The following is a 23,698-nucleotide window of genomic DNA, read 5'->3' on the forward strand; positions in this document are numbered from 1 at the left end:
ACCACCTCTCCTCTCCTGCGGCTTCTCTTGGCGGGTGCGCCGAGTGCTTTCCTGAATGCAGTTTGGGTCCTGGCTCTTCCTGCTCAACACCCTCCCTAGTTCCCCATGCCCCCAAGCTAAAGTGGAAGCAGAGTGGGGTCCTTCAGAGGTCCTCCCCCACCTGCTGCCCACAGCCCCCTGAACTCACCCCCTCCCCGTGCATGCTCTGTGCCAGGCACTGTTCTAGGCCCTGGGGACAGAGCAAGCAGTAAGACAAGTCCCAGCCTACATCTTGGATCAGGCACCCCGTTTGGTTTACGTCCAAATCCTCAAGTGCCTGACACAGGTCCTGCCCAAAAACACACGTCAGAAAACGTTCATGAATGCATGGAGTACGTCCAGCAGTGCACACCAACTTCCCACTGCCTCCGCGTTCAATGTGACAAACACCTGCTGAGGTCTCTGCCCCTGCTGCTCTGCTCCCCAGGATACGCCACCCTCCTTCTCTGTGCACCCAAACTCCTACGCAACTTCTAAAACCCCACCTGATACCACCTCCTCTGGAAAGCCTTCCTCAAGCCTTTTAAAGCTGAGCCAGCTCCTCCTTTCTCTGGGGGCTCCTCAGCGCTCGTTGCCATGTTGGAATGTTTGTGTCCAGGTCTGTCTCCTCCGTCAGACTGGGAGACCCTCTTTCAACACCACTCGAGAGCGGGGAAACAAACCACGAGACCACCTGTGACTCATGTCTGTGCCTTCGGAATTTGTGGAAGGCCTGGCACACAGCTGCTTCGGTAAATACTTGTGAAATGAATAAGTGAATCAATCCACCAAAAGAAGAATGAGAGTGAGGGTTGGGAAGAGATGACCAAGACTGGCTCTCAAGGCTTGAGGAGATGAAAGGAGTGTAAGAAAGAGATCGAAGCCCCCCGGCATCATGGCTCAGCTCTCCTGACATCCCCACCCTGACCTCTGCCCCTGATCCCCACCCAGGACCCCGTCTCTATGTTCACACACCCATGCGCAGTGCTGACTTCCCCCAGCCAGCCTGGCCCAGCCCTCACGGCCCCTTGGGGAGGCTGCTACTACACGTCTGGTTTCCCTTCTGTAGGCCATCTGTCCCCACAGCGGGATCACTGGCCCTTCTCCAGAGGGATGCGAGGTCCCCTTCAGATCAGGAATTCCCTAGGACCTGAGGGGATGGCTCTGCGAATCCCTGCTTTAGGGGCCTCTTACATCCTGTGGAACCCTATGGTAACCCTCTCCGAACCTCAGCCCACAGCTATTATCGGCCCAGCTCACAGTCACCAAGGGCCTCCTGTGGACACCAGATGCCACAGGGCCATGGATGCAGGTGACTCATGAAGAATGTGGCTGCCTGTCATGCCCGGCCCTGCCAGGAAGCCTCCTGCTCACCAGGCCCGTGGGCATCACCCTCTCCCTGACTCCTCCAGTCCTGCTGACCCTCTGTGCCTGGCGGGAGGCAGCAGGGTGCGGTGGAGGGGATGTAGGCTCTGGGGCCTGACCCTTACTCCACCAGGGACTGTGGCTGCTTCCTGGACTTCCATGCCAGGTACTGGGTGTGGCCCACAGGGCAGCCGTGAGGTTTAAAGAGTGACCCGGGAAAGGGCCTCATGCAGCGCTCAGTGCAGGAGAGGCACTCAAAGAACATCTGCTGATGCATGAAGGCCCCCTGTCGGATTTTCTACACCGTCTTCTTCTGGGCCTCAGCTCTCCGACTGGTAAAAATGTGGGCATGGCCGCACCAGGGGCTGCAGTCTTCAGCTGGTACTCACGTGCCAGGACTGGAAATTTAGAGCACAGCGATTAAGACTAAGGCTCTGGGGCCCTAGGGACACGGCTTCTGGGCCTGGCTATGCCACCTTCTTGCTGTGTGACCCTGGGCAAGTCGCTTTACCTCTCTGATCCCCAGTTTCCACATCTCCCAAACGGATGTTCAGTAAGTTGACACATCCAGTGGGCAAGTGTGACAAAATGACCATTCCAGCGATTGTGGTTTCTGTGGCCTCCTGAGGACCAGACGTGGCCCCGGGAGCTGTGCTGCCCTCCTCGCTGCTCCACTGCAGCTCACGGGGGTAGAGAGCCGTCCTCAGGCCATGCAGAGCCGGGGCTGCACCTGGCTGAGGGCATAGCCTGTGCCCTCACTGTGTGGCCAGCGGGCAGGGTGGCAATGTCCTGGCTACAATCTGAGGCCACTTGGTGCACGTGTCACGTCCCCCTGCTGGCCTGAGAGGCTTGTATTGGCCACAGCATCTCTCCACTTCCCAGGGGGAAGAGGGCTGGACTCAGGGCACCACTCAGGAAAGGCACAGCATTCAGGCCCCCCACCCTCAGCTCCCCAACTAGAGCCACTCACCAGGATGGTGGTGACCACCAGCGTCTTGTTGGCCAACGTCTGTGACAGGTTGATGTCCAGGGTGGTGGCATTCATGGCTAGGGTCCGGTTAGAGTACCACACCCCAATCTGGGTACAGAAAGGGCACCATCAGTGCAGGCCCTGCTTAGGGACGCAGACCCCCCTGGGCCACCCCGACCCTCCCGTCAGGCTCTAGCATTGCCCTGGGTCTGCTTACCTCGCGGTGGCCCTGTCGGGACTTCTCTAGGATGCGCAGTGTGTAGTTGGTCCTCTGCCCTTTGCTGTTGAACTCGACCCGCCCGGTCAGCCCATCATACTCTACCTAGCAGGGCGGGGAGGCGGGACAGAGGGAAGGGTGGCAGGGGCCCAGAGGGGGCAAGACCCCCACAGAGGAAGGTGCAGAGACAGGGGTGGAGGGGACACGGGCGAGGAACCAGGAAGGACAGTAGTCGAAAGAGCAAGACAACATGCAGGGAGCCACACGCAGGGGGATGAGGAGGTGGGAACAAAGGAACAGAGGAAGAGAGAACCCGAGAGAGAGGTTCCCCAGACAGGTGGAGAAAGGGCAGAGTAGAGCCGAGGCGGGGAGTGGAGTTGGAGGTGGGAGGAGAAGGCAGAGAGGGCCACGGAGGGACACAGTGAGTGCCCCATCCGTGGGTGGCAGCTGCCCTGCACCCTCTGCCTCCCCCACCCCCAGCTCACCATGCGCAGATAGTTCATGAGGCTGGTCCCGTGGGGCCAAATGTTGGCCGAAGTACAGGCCAGCGGCTTGACGCCGATCTCCTGGCTGCGGTTCAGCTCTCGGACAGCACTCACTACCACGTGCACAGCGTCAAACATCAGGGCAGCCGACAGCTGTAAGTAGGGGGACAGGCAGGGGGACGGGAAGGAGGCAGCTTAGCCAGGGGAGCCCCCCACATCCTCAGGCAACTCGTCTCTCCCCAGGAATGGGAAACCGGGTGGCTAAGGAGTAAGGAAGGGGCCCTGGGTGTCTTACTCAGGGACTGTGAATGACGGGACGAAAGGTGGACCTGTTACCCACACTTCTGTGGGTGCAGCTCTGCCTGACTGGGTGTGGTCATGTCTCTGTCCAGGGAAGGGCATATCCAGGGGGCTTTGTCTGCACGACCAGCTGCGTCACCCACATGGGGGGTGTTGTGGGCCTACGGCGTGCTGGGAAGCTGCATCTACATGGCCAGTGCAGGGGAGGAAGACAGCCACACGGTGTCGGTGGGTCTAGGGCATGTTTCTGTGCACGGGGCTGGACGAAGGTGCGTCTGCTCTATTCACGTATGGGCATGATGTACAGGGGGGCAGAAAAGGATGACGGTCACGAGCCTGGCCTGGGAGGCAAGCGGCTCTGAGCAGAGGCCCACCTCTACTATTTCCTGACTCTGTGACCATGACCAAGTCCCTGCATCTCTCGAGCCTCAGTTTCCTCCCCTGTAAAATAAGGATGATAAGAATCTCTGCCTCAGAGTGCTACTGGAAGTACTGAATGAGGTAACACATGTACAGTGGTCAGGATAGTGCCTGGCACCTGGGAAGCCTTTGGTCCACACGGGTCACTGCACTGTGCCTGGCGACCACGTGGGTGTGCGTGTGTGAGAGCACACTGTAGCTGTGTCTGTGTGAGGGGGAATGTCCGTGTCCTGTAGGAGTGCACAGGGGTGCCTGTGAACGAGCCTGTCTCATGTCAATGCGTGTGATGTGTCTGCCTGCACACGTCCAACTGCACGGCTCCGTGTGCTGGGCCTTTCTGTGAACAAATACACATAAATATGCATTTTTCTGTGTCTGCATTATTCAGCATATATTTTTTGGACACCCTACTACGAGCAGGCTTTGTGGTAGGTGCTGGGGATACAATGGTGAACAAAACAGACAGACACCCCTGCCCTCATGGAACTTAGAATCTGTGTGTACATATAGAACCAAAAATACAGAGGAAGCCACATGGCAATCAGATGAGCAGAGAGAGCTGCTAGGAGAAGAAGGCAGGGAAGGGGGCTAAGAAGTGGGTCGTTGCTGTTGTTAGATGCCGTTGAGTCAGTTCTGACTCATAGTGACCGTACAGGATAGAGTAGAACTGCCCCAGAGGGTTTCCAAGGAGTGGCTGGTGGATTTGAACTGCTGACCTTTCGGTGAGCAGCCGAGCTCTTAACCACTGCACCACCAGGGCTCCAAGAAGTGGGTAGTTTGCAATTTGTTAAATACAGGGACCAAGGAACAACAACCAAGGGGACATTTAAGCAAAGACCCTGAGAGGTAGGAGCGAGCCACTGGTTCACTGGGACAGTGCGTGTGACAGGAAAAGCAGGTGCAAAGGCCCTGGGGTGTGCACGTGCTTGGGGCATCGGGGCACCTTGAGGAGGCTGGTGTGGCTGGGGCCGAGGGGGAGGTGGAGAGGAGGGCCACGGCAGTCAGGCCTGTCTCAGGACCCCACGTGAGCCTTGGTGACATTTACGCTGACAGCAACTGGGAGCCCACAGCTCCTGAGCATTATCTGACCAAGGTTTGAAAGGGGTTCACACGTATGTCTCTGGGTGTGACTGGGGGTCTGTGTGTCAGGGGCCAGGGCATGTGCTCACCGCGGGGCCCGGGTAGGTGCTGGCTTCACAGTTCTCCCTCCAGGACATGTTGAGGCTGCGCACGAACTCGGGGTAGAAGGGGTGGGAGGTGTTGAACATGGAGAAGCCCAGGATGTTGGAGGAGTCCTCCACGATACCGTCCAGGTGCAGGATGGGGAAGTCCTGGCACCAAGGAGAGGCGGTGAGGCCTGGGCGGGGAGCCAAGAGGGCAGACACTGCGGGAGGGAAGTGGGGGCAGGAGGGCTAGAGGGGGTACGCACCATGGTGGTGAGGATGTACTTGTAAAACGCTGAGGTCATTCCCAGCTCCGAGGCCTGGGGGACACAGGTGATGCAAAGAGGCCGCGTGAGAGACAGAGACCCACAGGCCGAGGTGGGGAGAACTCAGGAGAGGTAGCGCGATTATGAGGCAGGTCCGGCAAGGAGATACCCAGTTGAAAACACAGTTAACAGACCCCCAGAGACAAGGAGAGATGAGAAGAAGATTTGTGAGGGCAGAGGAAGACCTGGCTCCTCATGCCCCATCCCACTGACTGGCAACCCAGGTAGAATGGAGATATTGTTGGAGTTGAGAATGGGGCCCCTGAATGCCCCTGTCCCGAATTAGGGAACTCAGAAGATCTCCTTCTGGAAACAGGCAAACGGAAGCCTCAGAGACAGGTGGGGCAGGAAACGAAACCTTAATCCTCACCCAGCCCAAAACCAAGTTTGGGTGGCCAACATGGAGAGCTCAGCCTGGTCACGTGGTCAGAAAAACTACTCCTGCAATCTTTAAAGATGCTTTGCATCAACAAAAAGGCAGCCCATTTGAATCTCGAGATTGAATTTTTCAGCCACCTCTTCCCACAAGTCATGGCGGCCCCCAGTGTGTCAGAGTTGAACTGTGCTCCATAGGGTTTTCAATGGCTGATATTTTGGAAGTAGATCACCAGGCCTTTCTTCTGAGGCTCCTCTGGGTAGACTCGAACCTCCAACATTTCAGTTAGCAGCTGAGTGCATTACCATGGGGTCACCATGAGTCGGAATTGACCTAAGGGCAACCGATTGGTGGTTTTCTCATAGACCTCAAGGAGAACAAAGCTGGAAACCTCTCCAGGCCGGCAAGGCCCAGTCCTGGCTCCCCTTCAATAATCACAATATTAAACGATGCCAGCTTCGAGGACCCTGGCAGGATCTAGACTCAGCACTATCCCATGGGTTATGGCCCCATTCCACAGAGGGAAGTACAAGCTTGGAGAGAAGTGACAACTGGTCACACAACCCCCAAGGGAGGTGCCGGGATTCCAGCCCAGGCCTGCCTGTACCCCAAAATCTTTTCCACAAGCCCTCCTACTTCAGAGCCCTATGGATTCCACTCACACTTCTTCCTGTAAGCTACGATCAGCAGTGACATAAGGTTTTAATAAAAAAAAAAAAAAAGCCACTGGAGAAAAATAAATAATACAAATTTGATTAAGAAGAAAAATTAAGAGCAGGGAAGCCTATTAATGATTAATGAGTGTGGGTCATTGGCAGACAGAAAATGTCGGGCCCTGGGGGACAGTCCTGGCACTGGCCCCTCCTATGTGAACTGAGCCAGGCCTCTCCCCTCTGAACCCCAGCTTCTTCACCCACAAAATATCATCATACTTGCCCCACAGAGCAGGAGGAGAGGCGAAGTAAATAATACATGCAAAGCACCTCAACACAGAGCCACTTGCAAAAATAACATAGCTACATGTAGCTGGAGTCCCTGGGTGGTACAGATGGTTAATGTGCTTGACTGCTAACCATAAGGTTAGAAGTTCGAGTCTACCCAGAAGGGCCTCAGAAGAAAGGCCTGGCAAGCTACTTCTGAAAAATTCACCATTAAAAACCCTACGGAGCACAGTTCTACTCTGACACACATGGGGTCACCATGAATTGGAATCGACTCCATGGCAACTGGTACTAGAACCAACTAGCCAGCATTTCCTCTGGGCCAGGCCCCATCCTAAGCCCTTTACGCACCACTGGCTCATTTAGTTCTCACAAGAGCACACTGAGATAGGAGCTACAATTGTCTTCACTTCCCGGAGAGGTGAGGTGAGCTGAGGGACCAGCTTCCTGGTTATCATCTGCACGTCTGCTCTGAGCAGAGGGTCTCAAGGCCTACATCTGACCCCTGGGGCAACTGAGGCCCACGGGCACTGGGTGACTTGCTCAGTTAGTTTCTGCCCCCGACCCTTCAGGGAATTGGAGGCAAGGAGGGGCGCACCTTGCGGAGGATGAGGTGGGAGATGGACGCATTGGCGTCGATGATGATGGTGGACACCTTGTCGTCGCGGATCTCCTTGAGCAGTGGCGTGGGGTCCCGGCTGTCGTCCAGCATCCTCACCGACAGCGTCTCCTTGGAGATGAGGAAGCCGCGCACCAGTTCCTCCAATCGCAGCAAGCCTGAGGGAGGGGTAGAGCCTTCCATGGGCCCAGGCATAGGGCAGAAACCCCTTCCTCGTCCCCAACACGGGTAGCTGGGGAGAGACTGGAGATGGGGGGCAGTTGTCTAGAGTGCAGCTGGGTCTCTCAGGGCACTGGGCTCTGGGATCTGGTCCCTAGGTTCTCCCAAATTAAAATCTCCAGCCTAGACCTCTCCCCAGAACTCCAGACTCCTGCCTCCTTCCTGACCTCCTCACTGGGATGACTGGCAGGATGTCAAACTTGACACATCCTGCTCCTCTCTCCTAAACCACCACCTCCAGCCTTCCCCGTGGCATGGACGGCAGCTCTATCCTTCCAGGCACTCAGGCCACTACCCCGACGTCAGCCCTGCTTCTTCTCTTTCACACCCATGCCCACTCCATCTACAAATCTTGTCGGCTCAAAACATATCAGGCACAAATGGACCACAAGTACCACAGCCTCCACCAGACTGAGTCCAGCACAACTAGATGGTACCTGGCTACCACCACTGACTGCTCTGACAGGGATCACAATACAGGGTCCCGGACAGAGCTGGAGAAAAATGTAGAACAAAATTCTAACTCACCAAAAAAAAAAAAAAAAAAAAGACTAGACTTACTGGTCTGACAGAAACTGGAGAAAACCCCAAGAGTATGGCCCCCAGACACCCTTTCAGCTCAGTAATGAAGTCACTCCTGAGGTTCACCCTTCAGCCAAAGATTAGACAGGCCCATAAAACAAAATGAGACTAAATGGGCACACCAGCCCAGAAGCAAGGACAAGAAGGCAGGAGGAGACAGGAAAGCTGGTAATAGGCAACCCAAGGTCAAGAAGGTGAGAGTATCGACATGTCATGGGGTTGGCAACCAATATCACAAAACAATATGTGGATTAATTGTTTAATGAGAAACTAGTTTGCTCTGTAAACCTTCATCTAAAGTATAATAAAAAAAATTTAAAAAAAAAAAATCAAACACAACTCTTGTGTCCATCCAAGACAAAACAATTGGTCTCTATTCATCTGAAGCAACAGAGGAAGGAAAAGCAGGAATAAGAGAAGGAAATAGAATGTATGGTTAATTGCCTCCACGAACAACTGCCTCCTTTGTCATGACACCGGAAGAACTGGATGATGCTTGGCTACCATTACTGAAATTTTGAACAAAGTGTCTATAGACAAATCTTGATCAAAAGGGGGGAAAATTCAGAACAGAATTTCAAATTCTCATGGATTCCAGACTTTCTGGAGCCATGGAGGCTGGATGAGCCCCCAAAACTATCGCCCTGAGATAATTTTTAAACCTTAAACCAAAAATATCACTGGCAGTCTTCTTAAAACCAAACAACAGTTTAGCTTAACTAGTGGAGTGTCTGCCTTGAGCATGACACTATTTTAAGGTCTATCTATACGGGATCAAACTCATAAAAGAAACTCCAAAGATTAGATAGGAACCTTAGGGACAGTGAGTTTATGTTAATAAGGGACGAACAACTCGGAAAAGGAGGGTGAGAATGGTTGTACAACCCAAAGAATGAAATCAGTATCACTGAATAGTACATGTAGAAACTGTTGCATTGGTGCATGCTTTACTGTGTATATTCTCAACAACAACAAAATAATTTAAACATACGTATGTATATATATATATATATATATATATATATATGCATCTATCAGACCCCATCACATCACACCACTGTCACTACCCTGGCCCAAGCCACTGCCATCTCTTGCCTGTTGTAATAGCCATGCTTGCCCCCTGAGAGTCTATTCCTGACACAGCAGCCAGAACGATGTAGATCAGATACATTCCTCCTCTGCTCCAAGCCCTCGAATGGCTTCCGATTTCTCTCAGAGTAAAGGCCAAAGTCCTCACCAAGGCACACAAGGCCCTGCACAATCTGCCCGCCCATCTCGTCATCTTGCTTATCTCATCTCTCCCACTCCTCCTCATTCACTCCCTCCAGCCACACTGGCCTCTTCACTGTTCCGCACACACGCCAGTCATGCTCCTGCCCTGGGGCCTTTGTTCTGGCTGTTCCTTCTACCTGGACACTCCTCCCCCAGGTATATGCATTGCCTCTTCTCTCACTTCTTTCAAGTCTCTGACCAAATGTCACCTTCTCAGTGAGGTCCAAGCCAAAGATTCCATTTAAAGTTGCACCCTACTCCAGCACTCCTTGGAGCCCTGGTGGCACAGTGGTTAAGAGCTCAGCTGCTAACCAAAACGTGAGCAGTTCGAATCCACCAGCTGCTCCTTGGAAACCCCTATGGGGCAGTTCTACTCTGTCCTAGATGGTCGCTATGAGTCGGAATTGACTTGACGGCAATGGGTTTTTTTTGGGTTTTCCAGCACTCCCAATCCTCATTACCCTGTTCTATTTTTTTTTCCATAGAACTTATTATCTCTAAATATATAATTTACTTATTTATGATGCCAATTGCCTAACTCTTATTAGGATTCCTGGCAGTGCAACAGTTAAGTGCTCTGCTGCTAACCAAAAGGTTGACCGTTCGAACCCACCCAGTGGCTCTGCAGGAGAAAGGCCTAGCAATCTGCTTCTGTAAAGATTACAGCCAAGAAAACACTATAGGATAGTTCTACTCTGTCACATGGGGTCACTGTGAATCAGAATCGACTCACCAACACCCAACAGCTGCTTGACTCTTCTCATTAGGATATAAGTTTGAAAAGGGCGGGGATTTTTGTCTGTTTCATTCATTGTCATGTCCCTAATACTAAAAAAAGTCTGGCACATAGCAAGTGTTTAATAAACACCTTCTGAAAGACGAATTCCTTCTAGAAGTAACTGAGCATGGTCCTCTCTCTCTCAAGCTCCACACCCACAAATCCACCAGCCTACTGGATACCTCCACCTGAATGTCTCAAAGACACATTACACCCAACGCGTCCTCACTGAACAGTTTTCCTCCTCCTCCTGCAAAGCCTGGTCATCATCCAGGACTCCACTCTCCCCTTTCCCTCCAACCCATCCCTCAGCATCGGCTCTCCGCCTCAAAGCCATCCTGGCCTCTCCATCCTGACTCAAACCCGCATTCCCTCGCCCCACCTGGCCACGTGTCCTTCTTCCTGTCACATCTCATGCCCCTCGCCAGTCCCTTCTCTACCTGGCAGCTAACGAGATGTCCCACAATGCAAATCTGGCTGCACCCCTGGCCCCACCCTGTGGAGAAGGCTCCCACAACTCCGCACTATCTGCAGGAAACAAGACAAGGCCTAGCTCCATGCTCCCGACACGCCGGCCACTGAGAGCAGCTTTTAGCCTCTCAAAGGGACCACACTCGCCTGGGCCCCTGCCCCGCTCAGCCTGTACCTCAGGTCCAGCTTAGATGTGCCTTTCTCTGGGATGCAAGCTCTGCACTTCCCTCCCGTGTAGGTCTGACAGAGCACGCTTCTCTCCGCATTACAGCTGCTCAGCTTCCTAGGTCTTCCGCTAACTTGGAGTTCTGTAACGTCGGGGGCCCCGCCCAGTGCGGCTCACCACGAGACCTCCAGGGCCGAGCAGAGGGCCCTGCACACAGTAGGTGCTTGGTAATTATCTGTTGACTGGGTCTCTTTTGAAGTGGGGGTCAGTCTGTGGAACCCGAAATGGGAGGGCTGGTGGGGACTAGGAGAGCCTGGTGCCTGGGCCCCCAGGGGTTATAACCAGGGGCCTGGACGGCTGTCAGATGCCTCTCCGCAGGGGAGCCTTGGGGGAGCAAAACATAAAATGCCTAGCTCTTTGCTCTCACACTCAGCCTTGGCGCAGATGAGGCTGGCCGAGGGGTAGTTGAAAGACTTGAGGATTCGAGAGACGGCCAGGCTGACATCCTCGTTGCTGGGGTACAGGCTGACAGACGCGAAGCGAAGGTACTGAAGGCGGGGTGTCTCCTCAGGGCCCACCTTGATGTGAGGGATCTGAACAGAGAAGGCTCCTTTGCTTCGGTCCTGCTCCCTCCTCCCCTACCCTCACCTCCCAGGGGCCCACCCGCACGCCCCGCCTCACCTCCTTCTCCCCGCAGATATGGCTCACGGTGGATGCAGATGCAGGGCTGGACGAGGGTCCTAGGACAGATACGACTCCCTTGGGCAGGATCTGACACACTGCAGGGGCAGGGGAGAGACCACCAAGTCAGCGACCCTCCCCCTCCTCACCTTCCCCACCCCCAGGGGACCACCTGGCCCAGGAGAAGATCCAGAGGTTCAGAGCTGCCTCATCCTCCACCACCATCCAGGACTCAAAGACCCAGTCCCTGACCCCACCCAACTCAGTGGACAAAAGGAGGGGGCAAGAGACAGAGAGAGACTGGGAGACATAGCAACAGACGGACAGTCAGACCAACAGGGAAACAAAGGAAGGGATGAAGAGAAGACACGGAGGCCTCCTGCCTCAGATCCAGTGCTGGATTTCTCCGACTTTATCCTTCCCCACCTTTTAAACCATGATGCACCCGATACCTAACCCTAACCTGCCACATGAACCCCACAGCTGAGTTCCCCTGGACCCTCTACCACTCTGAACACCATTTTTCTGTCACATTTACTTGCTCCTGTTCCTTCCTTTCTCTTCCTCAAGACTGGGAGGTGGAAAGCTGTTGGTTTTGCCTGCCAGAGCCCTAATTCTTCCCCAAGACCTATCCCTGCCCTTCAGCCCAGGTGGTTCCCAGGATTGACTGGCATACACCCCAGGCCTGGCCAATCACAGAACCACACCCTTCTCATCACAGCGATTGGTTCAGAGATGGGTGTAGGCCCCAGTCAGACCAATGAGAGCCTTCCCCAGGTCTTCTGCTACAATTACAATTGGGTTTGCTAATCTGGTGAGACAGAAGCACTGAGCTGCTAGGGGGCCATCCTGCCACCAGCTGGGAAAGGCATACATGAAAATACAGCCAACTAGAGAAAAGAAGGACCCACAGATGAAGACAGAGATTCCTGGGACATCATTTGAGCCCCTGGATCCAACCATGCCCGAAACCAATCTTTAGGCCTTTTAGTAACATGAGTTGATTTAAGTTCTTTTTTTTCCTTAAGCCAGCCTGAGTTGGACTTCCGACACATCCAACTAAAAAACATGATAACTGAATAACTCATCTTCCTCCAAGCTTTCTTTCTGTGTCCTCCACATGGGTGAGGGCCCCACCATTCCCACAGACCAGACACCCGAGAATGATCCTTGCCTTCTCTCTCTCCTTACAGCCAGTAAGTCACCCACTCCTGTCCTTTCTTCCTCCTCCAATTTTCTCACATCTCTCCCCTTCTCTTCAACCCCTCTGTCCCTGCCCTGTTTTATACTTCTCAACTCAAGCAAGCACCAGCCTCCTCACTGAACTCCTTGCTTTCAGTCCCCTGCCCCACACCCCACCATGTCTTGCCTCATATCCAGCCTCCAGATTCACCTTCCAGAAGCCCAGCTCTGACCACAGTCCCTGGTCTAAGCCCGTTTATGGCTCCCCACTGCCCAGGGGTGAAGGTGGCATCTTTACCCTGGCACTGCAGGCCTCCTCAAGCTGGCTGCCAATTTACCCGGCCACACCTCCCACCGCCCAGTCACACACCAGCCCAGAAGCCTCTCACAATCCCCCTAAATATTCCCCCAGTCCAGGTGGCCAGGAGATGTCCGACCCCACGCCCTCCGCTCCTTGGCTCTGATCATCCCCTCCTCCTCCACGAGCTCTCAGACTACAGCCCCAAGCCTAGAATGCCACCTGCCTCCTCACTCTCCATCCCAGCTTCTCCCAAACCGGGTTCTGGACGCACCAGTCAAAAAAGTCTGGGAAACACTGCCCCTTTCTCCTTCTCAGCGACTTGAATCACATATGGATATAATAAAGCCTCTGATAAGGCCTGCAGGAAAGAAAACTGTTTAAAGCATTTTCTAAGGTGGCATTTCCCGAAGGTCCATGACCCCAGGATATCTGTTCAATGGATACCTATTAACATTGATGCAGTCAGCTGGCATCCAACAGCTATTTCCGCGCCTCTACTTGGCAGGTGTTTCCCAGAGCAAACTCAGCAATGCCCCTCTTTCTACCTCCACTCACCTGTCAAAGCTCAGCTTCAGTCTGGCTGCTCCAGAAAGCCTTTGCTGACCCTGACCCTGAGCTCCCCTCGCCTCACTCTTGCGCCCTAGTTACTCAGCTCTAGGGGCTGACAGTTGTCCCCAAATGAGTCTCTAAGCTCCTCCAGGGCGGCGTGGGGTCTCACAGCCTCACCACCCACCCAGCCCAGCAGCCACCACCTAGGGGAAGGAGAAGGGAAGGGGGAAGATTGAGCTAGGAGAGGACAAGACCAAGCTGAGGGGGTCAGGGCAGAGGGGCGGACTAAGGGCCACAGGAGGACAGGCCTGAGCAGAGCTGTGGCCTGCCCTGCCTCACCCCCCCACACCCCCTATGGCCCCGCTCACTGGTGTCCGTGGTCTCGTACTGGCTGTCCCGCTGCAGCTCAAAGATGTCTACTTCCACTCGGGCCTTGGCTGGGACTTCGATGATCCCGTTGATCTGCTCGCGGGCCAGGGCCAGGGCCAGACGCTCACCGCGGCCACACACTGTCTGGTCATCCAGGATTGCAGCTGAGGGGACACAGGGGCTGGGGACCAGACTCCTGGCTCCCCAAGGGCAAAGGGGGCTGGGGACCTACACTCCTGGGTCTGAGGGAGAAAGGGGCTGGGGCCTGAATTCCTGGGTCTGAGGGAAGAGGGTGCTGGGGGCCTGGACTCCTGGGTCTGAGGGAGGAGGGTGCTGAGGTCTGGACTCCTGGGTCTGAGGGAGGAGGGGGCTGAGGGACTCCTGAGTCAGAGGGAAGAGGGGGCTGGCGACCTAGACTCCTGGGTCTGAGGGAGGAGGGGGCTGAGGTCTGGACTCCTGGGTCTGAGAGAGGAGGGGGCTGGGGCTAGGACTCCTGGGTCTGAGGGAGGAGGGGGCTGAGGTCTGGACTCCTGGGTCTGAGGGAGGAGGGGGCTGGGGCCTGGACTTCTGAGTCTGAGGGAGGAGGGTGTTGGGGTGTGGACTCCTGAGTCAGAGGGAGGAGAGACTGGCAGCCTAGACTGCTGGTTCCTGAGGAAAACTGAGACGAGAGGCCCGGATTCCTGGGTCCTAAGGGACTGGCATGCCTGGGCCCCCAAAGAGGAGCCCCAGGGCCAGATGAGAGGGTCTCTGAGGACGTAGAGCGGGGTGATTTCAGGCCTCACCCATGCGCAGTGATGAGAGCACCTGGCAGCTGGGGCTGGCGAAGGCAACAATCAGCAGTAGCAGCAGCTCAGCCGGCATCTTCCTCCCCTCCTCATGGGGACGCAGCTGCCGCGGCCCCCACTCGCCACCTGCAGGGAGACCCCACCCCAGGGGGGAAACTGAGCCCTCCTGGAGGACTGCTGGAGGGGGTGGCAACTCAGGTCGGGGCAGACTCCAGGACATTGTGGGGGAGGAGTTCGCGGCTCTGAAGGGCCCTGCCCTGGTGGGAAGCTCACTGAGGCTACTGCTGGGAGGGAGGCTCAGGCTCTGAGGGGCACTGCCAGAGGGGAGCTCACAGCACTCGGGGCACTGCTAGGGAGAAGCCCTGCTAGAGGATGCTCACAGCTACCAAAACGGGAGGAGGCACTTATGGCTGTCAGGTAGGGGCAGAAACCCAGGGACCATCCCCACCCCGACAGGGAACCAGAAAGTACCACCACCACCCCTCACCCAGTCCTGCCCGTCTCTGGGCAGGCGGCTGTCACTAGGCAACAGAAACCAGCCGGAGAGGATGCGGTGGTTGCTAGGCAACCCCACCTCAGGCCTCACTTGCCACCTTTCTGACGTCCCTGGTTCCCACAATCCCACATCCCTGGTTCCCACAATCCCACGGGGACAGAGGCCTGGACATCGGGGATCTGGAGGGGAGAGTATCCGGGAGTGAGGAAACTTGACGGAGAGAGAGACAGACACATGGAGACACAGACGGAGACGGATGGACACGGGACGGCAAAGCGGGTAAAAGGAAAAGAGCAGAGAGACAGAAAGAGTAAAAGAGGCTTAGAGAGAGGAAGGATGAGGGACTCAGAAAAAGAAACTAAGAAACCCAAGCGGATGGAAGATGATCCGAGAGGCAAGTGGGGACAGAAATGGGGACACAGATAAGGAGAGTTACAGGACTAGGAGAGAGAAAGAGAGAGGGAGACGTGCAGATAGAGAAAGGACAGAAGCAGGGACAGGTAGAGAGAAGCAGCCACAGAGTGGGACACCAAGATGCAAGAGAGACAGGATGAGGAAGACAGAGGATGGAGAGAGGACACAGACTTGGAGTGCGACCCGAAAGAGCCGGGAGGGGAGACAGTGGGGAAAGCAGGGAGTAGGCCGCCTCACAGAGTGGGTGCCACACTGCTGCCCTGATCTGGGGAGCTGAGGACAAGGGGGAGAAGATGCATCTTTGCTCTTCACAACTGTCTCACCCCTGGGGAGTCAGGAATTCCTCTGGGTGCCCCTGGCCTGCTGCAGGGCAGCCTCTAGGTTCTCACCCTACTGGGCATGGATGAGTGTGGCCAGATGTAAGGCTCCCCTGGCTGAGGGCAGTGCCCCAGGGGAAGGGACACTGGATTTCCATGGGAGAGGGTTACTATGGAACCCAGCGTGCTGTGAGTTGACCCTGTACCCCAGCCCCCCAGCCCGTGGAAGGAGGACTTGAGATGGTGAGGTGGCAGAATGAGAACTGCTAGGGAAGGGCAGGGCCACAGCTCAACACTTCAGCCTGGCTCCTGGGGCCAGGCCAGCCCAGGCCAGGGCAGCAGAGGCCCCCATCCGTCCCTGCTCTGCCCCGGGCTCACTGCATGACCTTGAGCAGCCTCTCTCTCTGGGAAAGGGGCTAGGGAGTGGGAGGGCATGGTGGGCTGGCTGGGTGCTGCGACCTGTAACTTCCTTCTAAGGTGAGGGCTTGTCAAGGGAGGCACAGAGACCGGAGGTGTGAAGAGGAGAACCCACAGCCCCCTGAGGGTGTGGAGGGCGGGGCCAGGAGAGAGGCCAGTCATCCTGGGACACCAGGGGCTGCTGGGGGCAGGTGGGCCAGAAGTGCTGGGCAAATCCGGGGGCAGAGACTAGAGGGCACAAAGACGGAGGGAGAGGCAGGGGGATGAAGGGAGAACCCACAGGTGGCAGACGGGGGCGGGCAGGGGGATGAAGGGAGAACCCACAGGTGGCAGACGTCGGGGGGGCGGGGGGATGAAGGGAGAACCCACAGGTGGCAGACGGGGGGGGGGGGCAGAAAGGCAGAGACAATGTGCAGGGACACAGGTGTGGGTGGGCGGATGGACACAGAGGCACACGAAGGTACAGACAGACCAAAAGGAAGTCACTAGGACTAAAAGAGAGGAAAGGATAGACAGACAGAGTCTAGAAATGAGACGCCAAAGGGGCCAGAGAGAAGACGGGGAAGGCAATGAGGCTGACCTGAGGCCGACTCAGGCTGATAGAGGTCAAGGTGGGAAAGCGCTAAAGGCTGAGTGGAAGGGGTGGAGCCAGCGGCCCAGCCAGAGGAGAGACACAAGTGGGCGAGTGAGCAGCTGAAGTGACAAAGCTGGGAAGGCAAACGGAGTGAGCAAAAGGCAAGGGAGGTGAGGGAGAGGGAGAAAAAGATAACAGCGACAAGCAGCGAGAGGAGGGGAAAAACAGCCAAACTCTGGAAAAAGAGAGAGAGTGAGGCGGCTGGTCTGAAAGAGAGAGACGGAGAGAAAAAAGTATGTCAGAGCTGCACAGCGAGACCTACAGAGAGGAAGGGGAAAGAGTCCACGGAGGAAGCACAAGGTTCCCAGAAGCACCAGGGGAGACAGCGATGGAGAGAGAGTCAGGGAGGGAAACTGAGGCCTGGAGGAAGACTGAGTGACCTGGAGGGAGGCAGCCGCCGTGGAAGTGCACCCACCTGAGACACGCTGAGCTACAGTGTGGGTAGAAAAAGGGCCAGGAGCCCGCCAGCCCCAGAGGCACAGGGAGGAATGGGGACAGAAAGGCCAGTGGGGTAATGCAGAAGGGCAGAGAGGATCAGGAGGGTGGGAAGAGAGAGAACACCAAAGACAAAGTGATTGAGGGTGCAGGCAGGGCTGAGGAGCGAGGGATGGAGGAGGCAGGGGACCCAGAGTGGATCAAGCAGGGAGGGGCTCGAGGGGGGCCTTGAAAAGTGAGAGAAGGAAGCTGCTCTACAAGCCCAGAGTTAGAGAGGGACGAGGACAGGTGAAGAGAGGTACAAGCAGAACAGGGAAGAGGATGTGGAGAGAGAACTAGACAGGGCTCAGAAGCCTCTGAGAGAGAGAAACAGAGGCAGAGTTTCGAGAGCATGAGAGCAGTATCAACAGAGACACACCAAGAAAGGGTAGGCTAAGAGCAGAGAGAAGTTGGGCAGAGTCAGAGAGAGGCCCAAGAGACACATGAAATGGAGATTCAGAAGCAGAAAGACAGATCCAGGACACAGAGACAGGACAGGACAGCGACGGACCCATGGCAGGAAGGAAATGAGGCTCAGAGGGAAAAAGAGAGACTGAGAGACAGTGAGCGAGAGACCGTCACAGCAGACAGACGGAGGCTTGGAGAAAGCAGGCGGAGACATGCCAGGAGCCCAAGGAGTGATGGACCACAAGTAAGAGCCGGGCAGCCCCTCAGGATCCCAGGAAGCTGGAGGACTGGGGACGGGGGACGAGCTGTGCACCCAGAAGAAAGGGGTGAGGAAAGGCTGAGGGGGACGGAGGTTGGGGAGGCAGAGGGCGCAGGGCAGCCCCCTGGTTGGGGAGAGCATTTCTGGTCCGGAACATGGGGACCCGGCCAGGCGACAGTGGTGAGTCCAGCCTTCCAGGACCCAGGCCAGGCCCCAGCCCAATCCCCACCCTGCAGACACTCACGGATCCTGGTGGGACGGAGGGCTGGGCTCCCTCGAGGCCCGCAAACGACAATGGGAGATGCTCAGGCGCTGGGTGGTGGTGTGGCTGGGGCGGGGGGAGAGGGCAGTCCAAGGGGCCCCCTCCCCCGCCGCCGGCGGTGGCCCCCAACTAATCCAAAACGGTGGCTCCCGGGATGGGGGAGGAAGGACAGGTGGAAGAGGAGAGGGCGGGCCAGGGAGGGGAGGAAGGGGAAAGGAGAAAATGGAGGAGAGAAGGGGAGAGGAAGGGGGAAGGAGCAAATGGAGGGGAAGGAGAGAGGAAGGGAGGAGAGGAAGGTGAAAACGGAAGGGAGGGGGCGCAAGCAGAGCCGGGGGAGGGGGAAGCCGGCCCGGGACAGGGCCCCTGCCCCCTCCCCTAGCCTGGCCGGCCTGGGGGGGCCACAGGGGGCGATGACTGGGTGGAGAAAAGGCAGCTGGCCATCAGGAGAGATGGGGGAGGGGAGGGCCTGCTTGGGGGGAGGGGGTTACCCCCTTCCCCCCCTCCCCCCTGGAGCCTTGGCCCTGCCCTGGATGAGGCAAAGGCCCGGAGCCTTCAAACCTTCAGCCCCCACGGGAAAAGCATGCCGGGGGCGGGGAGAGGCTGAGGAGTGGAGGGGCTGGGAGGATGGGATCCTGGGAGACCCAGAGAGGCCGAGGGGGCGGGCGGGGTGGAGAGATGAAGAGGGGGAAGTGGGGGAGGAGGAAAAGCAGGAGGGAGGAGAGGATGGAGAGGAGCAGGTGGAAGAGGAAGGTGGAGGAGGGTGGGGTGTCCCGGGGTGCCGGGCACAGGGCCTCTGTGGGAGGGCCTGGCCACGGACTCCTGGTCCCCTGCGAGGAGCAGCCACCGGCTCCGGGTCCCCAGCTGGGCCTGCCTCCCCGCTGCTGGCTGCCGCGCCGCTCCTTCTCCCCTCCGAGGCCGCCGCCCCCCTGCCTGCCTGCCTGCCTGCCTGCCAGCCTGCCAGCCTGCCCGCCCGCCCGCTTGCTCGCCCGCGCTGGGTCCTGGAGCGCGCGAGGTGGGGGGGGCCGGGGGGAGAGATGAGGGAGGGAGGAAGACAGGGAGAAGGGCGGGCAGGAGGAAGGGAGGGAGGGAGGCAGGCTGAGAGCAACGAGGGAGGGGAGTCGGGGGAGGGGAAGCCGTATTGGTCGGGGCTGGGGGGCTGCGAGGAGAATGCTGATGAGAGGAAGGAGCTGCATTGGATGGAGGACTCGCCCCCGGGCCACCCCCTCCACCACACCATGCCACCGCCCTGCCCAGGCAGCCCCAGGCACAGGAACCCACGGAGCTGAGAGGCGAGGAGACCTAAGGAGAAGGCCACGGAGATGGGGGGAGAAGATGAAAAATGCAAAGAAACAGACAGCCAACAGGACCCAGAGGGGTGGGCCAAGGCCCACAAACCCCACAAGGACAAGGACAGGAAAAGGCCCAGAGATTAGAGAGAAGGCCTGTCCAGTCAAGGGAGCAGCCCCAGAAGATAACCGAAAGGATCCTCGAGATAAGGGAGAGTTCCCCTGGAGATGGAGGAAGTCATGGAGAGGCCAGGGGAGACCAAAAGCACGCCTCCTCACGTCCTTGGGCATGGGGACGTAGTTCATGGTGCCGGGAGAAGGCCCCGAGCCTGAGAAGAGGGCTACAGAAATGGGGAAAGTTCCACAGAAATGAGAACGAGGAAGCATACCACCGAGGCAGGGAGAGGGTCACAGGAATGGGGTGGCCATCGAAACGGGTACCCACAGAACCAGGGGACCCGTGGAGACAAGGATGTGGCTCATGGACTTGACAAGAAGACCACCAACTTTGCCCACACCTCCTCCCATTGAAGCAGCAGCGGCTAGACCATGGAGACAAGAGAGAAGCCTCCAGAACTTGAGGCCCAGGGAGGTGAGGGTATGGGTGGTGAGTAGAGGAATTCTCCATAGAGACTCCCTGGGACCCTAAAGATGTGTGGGTGGGGAAAAGAGGCCCTCATTCTCTAGTTGCCAAAGCAGAGAGGCAGTGGGCAAAGGGGGAGCAGACCACAAGTGCAGAGGAGCTGGAGGGCAGAGCTTGGAGAAGTGGGAGACTCTCTCCCAGGGAACACTCCTGCAGAGCCTCAGAGGGAAGCTGAGCAGGGCAGGGGGATGGAGGAGAGAAGCGACACAGATCTTGGAGTGGGGGTGGGTGGCGCACGGCTGGGTGGGGGGTGAAATTTGGGGGGAAGGAACATGACAGTTGGCGCTGAAGGCTGAGCCCGTGACTCACCACCACCCCCATGCTCGTGATGGGGAGGAGACACAGACACACTCACGTGTGGCCTCCAGCACACGTGACCAAATGCCTCGCGCGCACACATCCAGCACGTGGCAACTCTCAGGCCACACACCAGTGTGGCATGGGAAGCCCTCTGCAGCTGGCAGGTGGGGCATCCCCGACACCCGAAACATACACTGATCCTGGAGGACCACCAACTTTGCACACCCCTCCTCCTATTTGGGCAACACCTAGCACCACACCACCCCCCTGCCCCCACCAGCTCCAGCCAGGCCTGAAAGCCCAGACTCACGCCTGCCTCTAGGCCTTTGCAGATGCAGGGACCCCAGCATAGACAGAACACATCTATCCTCTCTAAATTCAACCTGTCTCAAAAGCACTAGTCCTGTGCCACCACCTCCAGAAAGACTGATAGAGGCGTCTTCTCACTTCTGTATACATCATCTGAAGAGAAGGGGCCTAGCCAACCCAGACAGATAGACAAGTCCAAGCAGATGGTCTCAGCAAAAGAGGTCTGAGAAACCAGGCTGGAACCTCTCATTTTACAGAAGGGGAAAAGGAAGCCTCAGAAGGAGCGAGATTCTGCCCAAGGGCACGAACGGTGTCAAAAGTAGAGCGTCATTTCTAGCTAGATTCTCTGACTCCCATACCCATTGCCATTGAGTGGCTTCTGACTCATAGTGACCCTATAGGGCAGAGCAGAACTGCCCCATAGGGTTTCCGAGGAGCGCCTGGTGGATTCAAACTGCCAACCTTTCGGTTAGCAGCCATAGTTCTTAACCACTACACCACCAGATTCCACTCTCACTCCCACCCAGGTGATTTCACCCTGAGGGCAAACCTAGATTGCCTTAGAGCAGGCCGGCCCTAGCTTTAAGCTCTCTGATGCCACCAGCTTCTTTCCTCTATTTCTAGCATTCATTCATTCAACATGCAACCATGGAAACATCCCACCTGCCAGACAGTAGAGCCTGAGGGCCAAGAGTGTAAACCTTGGAGTCTGTCCTGGGTTGGAATCTTGGCTCTGACTCAGGAATTCCTAGTTATGGGAACGTGGACAAGTTACTTAACTTCTCTGGGCCTCAGTTTCTTTGTCTATAAAGTCAGGCTATCAGTTCCTTGCTCATAGGATTGTTGAGAGGATTAAACTGAGTAATACGTGTAAAGCGCTGCACAAAAAGCCTAGCACATCATAACATACTCAGATGTTGGTTATCATTATAAGGCTCCTTGAGGTATTAAAATAACTCTTACATCATCTAAATCACAATTTAAAAAAAAAAAATCATACCTGAAAAAAGAACTCTTATACAGCTTTTGGGAGCCCTGGTGCTGCAGTGGTTAAAGCACTCGGCTGCTAACCGAAAGGTCAGCGGTTTGAACCCACCAGCTGCCCCCCTGGGAGAAAGATGTGGCAGTCTGGTTCGGTAAAGAGTTACAGCCTTGGAAACCCTATGGGACAGTTCTCTGTCCTACGGGGTTGCTGTGAATCGGAATCAACTCCACGGCAGTGGGTTTGATTTTTTGGTTACATAGCTTTTACTCTGCACTTCACAACTCTGAGACAGGGGCTGCTGTTATGCCCATTTCACAGATGACGATGCTGAGGCACAGGGAGGTTGACTTGCCCAAAGTCACAGCTAGGAAGTGGCAGGGCCTTCCAATCCATGCAGCCTGGTTTATCCCCATGGATCTGGTGTTAGGGAGTTTAGCCTAATGCTCATCACTAACTCGCTGCTGCTGAGTCTATTTCAACTCATAGCAACCCTACAGGACAGAGAAGAACTGCCCTATAGGGTTTTCAAGGCTGTAAATCTTAACGGAAGCAGACTGCCACATCTTGTCCCGTGTAATCTAGTGCGGGATACCCTTGATAAGGGTGATATGTCTTACCGTGTTTGGTCCCCTCATTGCAGCTTTTTGGCCTTGGGTAAATGACTCAACTCCTCTAAGCCTAAATTTCCTCATCTGAGAAATAGGAGGGTTAGACCAAGTTAATCTCTCCAGGCCTCTTGTAGCTCCCCTGTCCTAGGGTTCTAGGAGTAGCTCTGGAAATATTTCTAACAGTGGCGGGGCAACTCCATCCCAAGGCCCTGAGGGCCAGAAGGGGAGGGTTGAGAAGGGATGGCCAAAGCCCCTCGGACACATGGGAACCCCACCCTCGAGCTGTATGGGGTCAGCCAGGGTCAGCACCACTATGAAGGAATCAGAGTTGAATCAGCTACAGGGTCACTTCCTTTAGGCTCTTACACCCGAGTGTCTTTCAGGTCCTCTACACCCCTTCACACACACACCCACCCACACTACGTTTCTTCAAATGAAATTGCCTGTCCCTGCTCTTCCTCTTTCTCCACTTTCCATTTCTTCCTTTATCCTTCAGGTTTTCCTTGTTCCCTCAGATTCCCTCTATTTGCTTTTCCTGATTCCCTTCCCCCCTAGAATTCCCCTCTGTTTTTAACCCCCTTCCTTCTTGCTATCTTCATTCCCTCTCCCATGAAGTGAGTATGGATCCTTAATTTCCCCCTTTCCTCACTCTCTGTTTCATGCACCAGTTTTCCCTCTCCCCTAGGCGCTGACTGGTGCTTCACTTTCTCCCCACAGGGTTTCCTGCGGCTCAAGTCCCCGCCCCCCAGGTGTCGCGTGCCTCAATTCCCCGACTTCCCCCAACGCGCCCTAGACGCCCGAGTCCCGCCCCGGCGTCCCCAAGATGGCGCCCGCAGCCTAGTTTCGCCGTCTGACGTCATCGCGCTGCCCTCCGCTCTGTTCTCCCCTCCCAAGCCGTCAGTCAACGAGGAGGTGGAAAAGGAGCACCCTCCAGAGGGCCTAAACGGGCGGGCACTATCACCCCGCGGGGCAGGCCGGTGAAGGAACGTCGCTAGAGGACTGGTCGGGCGCTGCGGGGGCTCCCAACGCTCCGCAGTATTGGCCCAAGCCTCAGAGGCATGAGCGTTGATTGGCCGAACGGCAGGAGGCAGACGGGCGGTGATTGGGTGCGTTCGGCCGTCCGCGAAGGGGCCGAAGAGGAAGGTGGGAGGGGCGTTGCTGAGGGCGGCTGGGGGCGAGAGTGAGGCTGCCGAGCAGGCGAGAGGTGACGGCGCGAGCTAGAGAGGGCGCAGCGTGAGGGTGGCCGCGCGAGGGGACCGGCGGCCCGGGCCAGGGCCCGGGGCGCGCGAGACGGCGGAGGCGGGTGAGTGCGAGCGAGCGCACTGGTGCCA

General features: G+C 56.4%; 2 protein-coding genes across 2 annotated transcripts in view; one reads left to right on the forward strand and one right to left on the reverse strand.

Moving 5' to 3' along the window:
• Positions 1 to 14,631, reverse strand: part of GRIK5 (glutamate ionotropic receptor kainate type subunit 5) — a 78,250-nt gene extending 63,619 nt beyond the window's left edge. Inside the window, exons 1-10 of the mRNA XM_012559174.1 lie at positions 14,553 to 14,631; positions 13,770 to 13,934; positions 11,370 to 11,467; positions 11,116 to 11,281; positions 7,180 to 7,358; positions 5,205 to 5,258; positions 4,945 to 5,106; positions 3,056 to 3,208; positions 2,571 to 2,675; positions 2,354 to 2,461 (exon numbers count right to left, since the gene is read on the reverse strand). Of these exons, the coding sequence (XP_012414628.1) occupies positions 2,354 to 2,461; positions 2,571 to 2,675; positions 3,056 to 3,208; positions 4,945 to 5,106; positions 5,205 to 5,258; positions 7,180 to 7,358; positions 11,116 to 11,281; positions 11,370 to 11,467; positions 13,770 to 13,934; positions 14,553 to 14,631 (1,269 nt within the window). The remainder of the gene's footprint in view (positions 1 to 2,353; positions 2,462 to 2,570; positions 2,676 to 3,055; positions 3,209 to 4,944; positions 5,107 to 5,204; positions 5,259 to 7,179; positions 7,359 to 11,115; positions 11,282 to 11,369; positions 11,468 to 13,769; positions 13,935 to 14,552) is intronic.
• An 8,884-nt stretch (positions 14,632 to 23,515) lies between these two features.
• Positions 23,516 to 23,698, forward strand: part of ZNF574 (zinc finger protein 574) — a 5,341-nt gene continuing 5,158 nt past the window's right edge. Inside the window, exon 1 of the mRNA XM_004388751.1 lies at positions 23,516 to 23,670. The gene's annotated coding sequence lies outside the window, so the exon portion shown is untranslated. The remainder of the gene's footprint in view (positions 23,671 to 23,698) is intronic.

The sequence above is a fragment of the Trichechus manatus genome, unplaced genomic scaffold, assembly GCF_000243295.1.
Source record: "Trichechus manatus latirostris isolate Lorelei unplaced genomic scaffold, TriManLat1.0 scaffold00216, whole genome shotgun sequence".
In the NCBI taxonomy this organism is placed as follows: domain Eukaryota; kingdom Metazoa; phylum Chordata; class Mammalia; order Sirenia; family Trichechidae; genus Trichechus; species Trichechus manatus.